This window comes from Poecilia reticulata, linkage group LG18, assembly GCF_000633615.1.
Source record: "Poecilia reticulata strain Guanapo linkage group LG18, Guppy_female_1.0+MT, whole genome shotgun sequence".
In the NCBI taxonomy this organism is placed as follows: domain Eukaryota; kingdom Metazoa; phylum Chordata; class Actinopteri; order Cyprinodontiformes; family Poeciliidae; genus Poecilia; species Poecilia reticulata.
The window spans coordinates 19,522,809-19,529,925 of record NC_024348.1 but is presented as its reverse complement, the minus strand read 5'-3'; the positions used below and the strand labels follow the sequence as shown (position 1 = coordinate 19,529,925).

At 36.9% G+C, this 7,117-nt stretch overlaps 1 protein-coding gene across 4 annotated transcripts in view; it reads left to right on the top strand.

Annotated features, from left to right (window-relative positions):
- Nucleotides 1–1,529: 1,529 nt before the first annotated feature.
- Nucleotides 1,530–7,117, top strand: part of LOC103480863 (high affinity immunoglobulin gamma Fc receptor I-like) — a 47,035-nt gene continuing 41,447 nt past the window's right edge. The window contains exons 1-5 of one of the 4 annotated variants that reach the window (XM_017310561.1): nucleotides 1,530–1,697; nucleotides 2,154–2,411; nucleotides 3,616–3,861; nucleotides 4,365–4,478; nucleotides 6,954–7,025. In XM_017310561.1, coding sequence (XP_017166050.1) covers nucleotides 1,667–1,697; nucleotides 2,154–2,411; nucleotides 3,616–3,861; nucleotides 4,365–4,478; nucleotides 6,954–7,025 — 721 coding nt within the window. In that variant the 5' untranslated portion in view covers nucleotides 1,530–1,666. Of the gene's footprint in view, nucleotides 1,698–2,153; nucleotides 2,412–3,615; nucleotides 3,862–4,364; nucleotides 4,479–4,539; nucleotides 4,776–6,953; nucleotides 7,112–7,117 lie in introns of those variants that run through there. The other 3 variants (XM_017310560.1, XM_017310562.1, XM_017310559.1) reach the window with 3 other exon arrangements.

Here is a 7,117-nt window from a genome sequence, read left to right as displayed (position 1 = left end):
GATGGATGGATGGATGGATGGATGGATGGATGGATGGATGGATGGATGGATGGATGGATGGATCCACGAACAGCAGAGCAACCGTTACCATGGAGACAGAGTTTCTCCAGAGATTCACTCTTTTACTCATCCAGGTCAAGATGTTCACCTGCTAAACGCAGCCTGAGGAGAGCAGCAGGAGAAGAAGAGCTGGTTTCATCGCTATGATGTCATAGTGATTCCAGCTGTGACAACAACGAGAAAACAGATTAATAAAGTTAACAGATTATTAAAGTTAACAGATTATTACTGTTTTATTCAGCCCGTGTTTCATCCCATGACTCGGCTCAATGTTAGCAAACATGAAAATAACTTTRAACTCTATGCTTGTTGCTAACTGGTTAGCATTGCAGGATATACTGAAACTCCAGCAAGTTTATCAACGCTCTTGAACCTTTTAGTGTTTTTTTTATTTTATTTTTTATATTAACTTAAATATTTACTGCTTGAGGTCAGTTAGAATTATGAAAACTATTGATGTCTGCAAAATGATTATAACTATGCAGATAATCTTTTCATATTTTTATTTCTATTTCAAAACATGTCATCCTGTTTGGTCTTTAAAGTCTTTACCCTTTTATAATATTACCTCTATCCASATCTCTTGTAAAAGTTATTAAAGGTCAGAGGTCAATCCTGTTCTGGCCTGTTCTGTATTAATTGTAAGTTTTGCTGCTGGGACTCAAACGTCATGTTTATTCTATGCTGATGACGTATGGATCTATTTACACTCAAACATTGGATCCAAATCATTCCTGTTCACTGATTTGACATCCAAACTTGGTTGATTTATATTTATTGGTCTAAAATTAGGAAATAAGTATTTCATGATGATCCAAAATGCACCATKTAAATTCTTATAAGATTCTTCTGCGTTGATATTTCATTTCTTGTCTTAATATTTTYGTGTTTCTTGATGTTTTCCACCCTTAAGCTCCAGTTAATGTGGTTTTATAAATAATTTAATGCTTTCCTCAAATCCTCACCAGAGTAAAAGCTGTACGTAAATTTATATTTGTATTTAATTACAGCAGTGAATTAACTTTCATGTTACTTTATAATTTATTGTCTGGACCAGAGTCAGCTTGATGTTCTGCTGGTCAGCAGTCGGGTCCAGTCAGAGTCCAGCAGATCGCTGTGCAGTACGTCTGGATCTGTTCGCTCTGTTAAAGAAGGATTGGAGACATAAAAGCTGCGCTGCATAGAAATTAATCACTGAAAATGTTTTGAAATGGATTTWAAAATGTTTAAAATCATAAAAATGAGCATCAGAGGTCAAATTTYACATCATATTCAACCTGTAAAGCAGTTTTAGTTTAAATGTTTGGGTCAGCGCCGCCTCTAGAGGACGTTTGTTCACCTCAGCTGTAAACTGCATCAGAGGTCGCAGTGACCTTCACTCTCTGCCACTTCCTGCAGACGCTGGTGGACCAAAATGTTTGACCTTTTCTGAACTTCTGATGGTTTCTCTCTTCTTTTTTCACAGCTCTTGCACAAACAACATGTTGTCAGGTTTGAACCTGGAGACGATTGCGTTAGCAGGAAGCTGTGGCGTGTTTGACACAATCATCAGAGGTGTGATGATGAAACCCCCCGATGGCGAGGCGCCTCAGTGCAGCAGCTCAGGATGGAGGTAGCGGCTCTCTGCGCTGTTGTTGGTGAGTAAAAAACATTTTTAATGCAGTTTAAAGTCTCTTATTTCTGATTCATCTTCTCCTCCATCGATTCTAAAACTCACTTTTTAGATTTTKATTTTAGTTTTTACCYAGAAGTAATTCCAGAAAACTTTTCTCTGATGTTAAGATCTGATTTATTTTGCTGCCACTGAAACGAAATGTAACTAAAATGGGAAACATCTTCAGCTAAATGATGACTTTATTCATCAGAGATCARAGAGTTTCCTGCTTTGGTGTTTCTCTTTGATCAAATCGATTACATCGGCTGCGTCAACTCGGCTTCGGTAGTCGAGTCTGTCATGAATGTGAAAAAATGATTAATCGTTTAAAATGTCAGCAGAGAAAATAAAACAGCAGGATTTTATCGTTTTTCTGTTCCTGAATCGATCAGAAACATTTTGAAAAGTTTTCCTCTGAAGGTTTTTCTCCTCTTTGCAGCTTGTCTGAGGCTCTTTCCCAGCAGATCCCAGTTCTTCCAGTATGAATCTGTCACTCTGAGCTGTGMRGGAAACTCGACAGAGTGGAGAGTCAGGAGAAATACATCAAAACAAATAAATGAACTCTGTCCCTCATATTCAAATCACACACATCAAACTGAATGCATCTTAAGTGACCTGTATGATCACGACTCTGGAGTTTACTGGTGTGAATCTGCAGCAGGCGAACGCAGCGATTCTGTCAACATCAGCATAACAGGTGGGTTCAGACCAGCAGAGGCTGATCTGGTTTAATTGTTCGCTCTAACTGGCCTGTTTGTGGTCTGGCAGAGAGAAAAGTCCTCCAGACAGGAWGTAGATAAATTCACACAAAAAGCTTCAGTTTGAGGTTCGGTTTCTCAAACGCCTCTCAGATTACAGCCACATTTATCTCATGATAAAAACCAGTAGAGTTCAGATCCGATTTGATGCTTTCAGACGAGTTCAGTTGATTCTCCTGTAATCAGAGCAAAACTGACAGCTGAAATATCGGAAAAGTGTTTACAGAGTAAAATCCTGAATCTGAAATGCAGAAMCAAAGATATAATTGTGGAAATTAGAATTCTGGTAAAAATTATCTTAATAAAAGCCGGCGCTTTAAAAAAACAAACAAGTTTTCTTTTAAAATGTTTTTGCGTCAGGTTGATCTAGTTTTTCGTCCGCATCGAAATTCGTACATTTCGTAAAGCTGCAACGGAAAAACAACCAGAYGTTCCTATTGGTGGGAAAGACGAAGAAGAAAACAGGAAGTGGTACGGCTATGATGGTTATGATATTACTGTGTGAACAARCTTATTCAGGTGTGATTATATTCAAATTTTTTATGTAATGTAAATACTGTAATTGCAAAATCAAGTATTTCTATTTTTTCTTTTCTTTTTTTTACACTAATTAGTTGAATATCTACAGTTTTGTGCACATTTGTAGCAGAAAKGCATCTCATGAAGCTGCTGCTGAACATGCAGATCCCCTTCAGTGACAAACRGCTGCATCCAAGGTGCACAAAGCAGCGTTATCAAAGATCCTTCCTCCCAAACTCAAACTCGTTTACATACATGCTGCTGTTTGCACAGTTTTATTGCCACTAAATGTCACTAAATAGCTGGTTTTCAATGCATTTATACATTTTTCAAAAGAATATTCTACTCACTTGCCCATCCCTTTGAATCAACAGAATTTTGCTATTTTTAATAACCGCACAGAATGTTATTATTAGTGTTATATTATATTTATCTTTGGGTGAATCTACAGTTTCTGTTCTGTTCTATTGATCAGTCCTTTGCTGATTTATGACACTTTCAGAGGTTTTTTAGTGACACAGCTCAGTCTTTGTTATGTTTCTTCCTGTATGCAGGAGATAAAAATGCTCATACATTTTTTCTGACGCATTTAAAACTCGTTTTCTTCCACATTTTGTTTCTCAGRTGGATCATTGATCCTGGACAGTCCTGCACACCCAGTTAGTGAAGGAGAAAACCTGACCCTTCACTGCAGAGTGAAGCCGGCGTCTTCCTCCAATCTGACTGGTTTCTATAGAAACGGGGTTCTGGTCGGGAGCAGCTCTACGGGACGCTTCACCATCCGGAGCGTTTCCAAATCTGATGAGGGATTTTATAAATGTAACGCCTCTGGAGTGGGAGAATCAGCAGAAACCTGGCTGGGTGTAACAGGTGAGAGATGCTTTATTTAAATGACGCCTGCAGTTTTATGGAATGACAGTAGTGCCAAAAAACAATCTGTGTTTTATTTTTATGTGCTAAATTACAGTCTCTAGTGAACGTCCATTTTTCATTTCTTATTCTTTTTCTGAAATGTGTTGATTAATTCTAATGAATAAATTGCTTTAATATAATTGTTAGTAGATTTAATTAGTCTGCTCTGAGTCCACTTGATATGAATTGAATTTGGAGCAAATTAAATTCTATGCAGCTTTTTAAAGCCTTAAAGATCCTTGAAATGACTCATAATTAGCATTTAGAAGCTGAATTACCAGATTATTAATCCCCAGCAGCATCATTACATATGGTTTAACAGAAATAAATTAGATTTTTTAATCGACAAAGGTAAAAAGGACGTGTTCTCTTGTGGGTTTTATCTGCCGCCCTCGTTTGTGTCGAGATGCTCGTATTGTTTGTATGTAGGCCAGCTAACCTGCCCTCTCTGTGTTTGAAAGGGCGCAGGCCTCAGACGCCTACGGCTCCGCTCGCTCTCATACTACTTCCTGTTGTGGCCGGCCTTTTGTTGCTGATTGCGCTGATGTTGCTCTGCCACTGGAGAAACCACAAAGGTCAGTGTGTTTTCAAGTAAACACTCAGAAATTTCACATCCTGCTGCGTCTGYGTGTTCAGGTGTCAGAAGGAGGGAGGGGAATAAACGGAGGAGTTTACGTGAAAACGAGGAGCTCTGTGACCTGCAGCCAGGATTATTCAGACTGATTTAGCTTTAAAGGAAACTTAAAGTTAACGTTTCGTAGCGGTTCAACCAGAATCCTGGTCAAAATTCTTGGTTAAATTACATTTTATAAACCTAAATCTGGCAGAGATGTGACTCATTCCGGGTTTATCTGTTAACACTGCAGTGGGTTTGAGTGTTTAAAAACTGAGGTTTTTAATGTTGACACAGAAAACAAATGGAAAAAATCCTCCTTTTTACTTTTTCTTTTGGTTCATGAAAGCATCATCGCTCTAAGCAGCACTGCAGAAAGTTTGAGGTTAGAGATTTTAAAACTTAAATTTAGCCATGTGTTAATTCACTAAATCAAAAACTGATGTAAAGATTTCATCCTCAAAGTCTGAAGACATTTTTTAAATACATTTTCTTCATGTCCATGGAACTAAGAGACAATGTCTAAATATTAAACACTAAAAGACAAACTGAACATTTTAAATTATGTTGTTTAGTTTTTGTTTTAGTCGCTTTTAGTTCCCTCCACATGACATTTACTGTGCATAAAACTGAAAGGGAAAAATCATTAAACAGTCAAATCAAACCACATATTTAACGTTTGCACCGACTGATTTATTCTAGAAACGTTATTTCCTCACTGAGGAAATGAAAACAGGAGGAGTGAGGTCTCATCCTACGTTACATTTAATTACWGATTAATGAACAGAGCAGCACAAAGTGACTGAAGTCAGAGTTCATGTTCCAGCCTGTTTCTCATGTTTTTGTCTTAGTTCAGGTTTTTCTTCTGTTTTTTTTCCCAGTCTGTGTCGTGAGAACAGCAGCTTAATCTGTTTATGGCACAATAAATAAATGTCACGTTTTTTCTTATGTAGGTGAAAGGATGAAGTTAGTTAAATGTCAAACATGAAATGAGATAATCTTTGACACAGGAGTCATCGTTTCACTGCGTGGGTTTGAATATTTTCACACTAATAGCTTTGCTGATGACATCAAAKGTTATTTTTAGCTGTTGCTCCACCTCACAGTTATGTCTGACATGTAAAACTAAACATATTTCGGTATTCTTACCCATCCTATTATGAAGAATTTTGATTCCTTTAGTCGTCACTGTCTGATGGATTTCTGTAAAAGGAATTTTATCTGTGCTAAAGGTGAACTCTGAGTTCACAGCTAGAAGCAATTTAGAGACCAAGGTCATGATGACGCTGGATTCCTCATACTTTGAATAATTGGAGTACCTGATAACTTTCTAGATGTCAGAAAATAATGCTGATGTCATGCTTCATTTTTAACCCCCAGCTTGTCATGTTAAAATAATTTACGTTTTCAGTCACAGCTGAAAATGTGTTTTTTTTTCTACACTGCAAAAACACCAAATCTTATCAAGCAGTTTTGTCTGTTTCTGGTGCAAATATCTTAAAACACTTGAAATTAGACAAAACTAACATACAAGTACATTTTCACCAAGTTACCAGAGCTTTTTTTTTTACCCAATAATTTCTTAACATTGATAAAAAAAATTTCATTTGAAATATGGGAAAAATGTTTTATTATAAAAAAAAACTGCCAGTGGAACTAGAACTTTATAAAAAGTCAATATTAAGGAATTATTGACTTAAAACAAACATTAAATTTAATGAGCTAGCCAGAAGTTATGCTGTGTGGGTGAATAAATAGAATAAATGTAACTTTTTAAATCAATATTAAGGATTTATTGTCTTACATAAAGCTCAGATATCTTGTTGACAATTTAAGACATGAGTTAGTTTTGTCTTATTTCAGATTTACTAACATATTCACACTAGAAACCAGACAGAAATACTTGATGATTAGGATTTTTGTGTTTTTGCCGTGTCAGCAGTTTTGTCAGCTGAGACTGACTCAAACTGTGACTCACTAAAAACCTGGAAGGTTTCTCTGTGTAAGGGTTGAGTGACATCATGCAAGCTTTAGATCTACTGTGAAAAAAATATCAGCTGCGAAGTATTTTAATAAAATATGTGAGATTTACCTATTAAAGCAAGAAATAAACTACTTCAAACTTTATTTTCTGCACTTTTCAGCTTTCATCACAGAAATAACAGCTCAGTTTAAGAGACAAATGTTTCTGACGAGGCAATAAAATCATGTGACGGCAGCAGATCCTGGTTCAGTGACTCTATCAGTTTTTATTAGTTTAAATCAATTAAGTTTTAATTCTGTTTCCACTTTGATACCAAATATGAGACACAAGAAAACATTCAGATGAACTTTGACCTGTAATCTTATTACAGCATAACAGCTTCGTTGCACAGCTAAGGCAAAGGGTAAATGTTGAACTTTGACCCCGTCCACCATGATTGTTTGGTCTGTGCAGGTGGAGTGAAGCGTTCTGTGTCCTACACCGAAGTCATCGTCTCACAGGACAGGAAACCTGAGAGAATCACTGGTGAGACGACAGTCACTCTGAGTCCATCTGAGTTTATGAAGAGATCTGTGGAAACCCACTGATATGAACAAACGGTCCCTGAACGCATCATG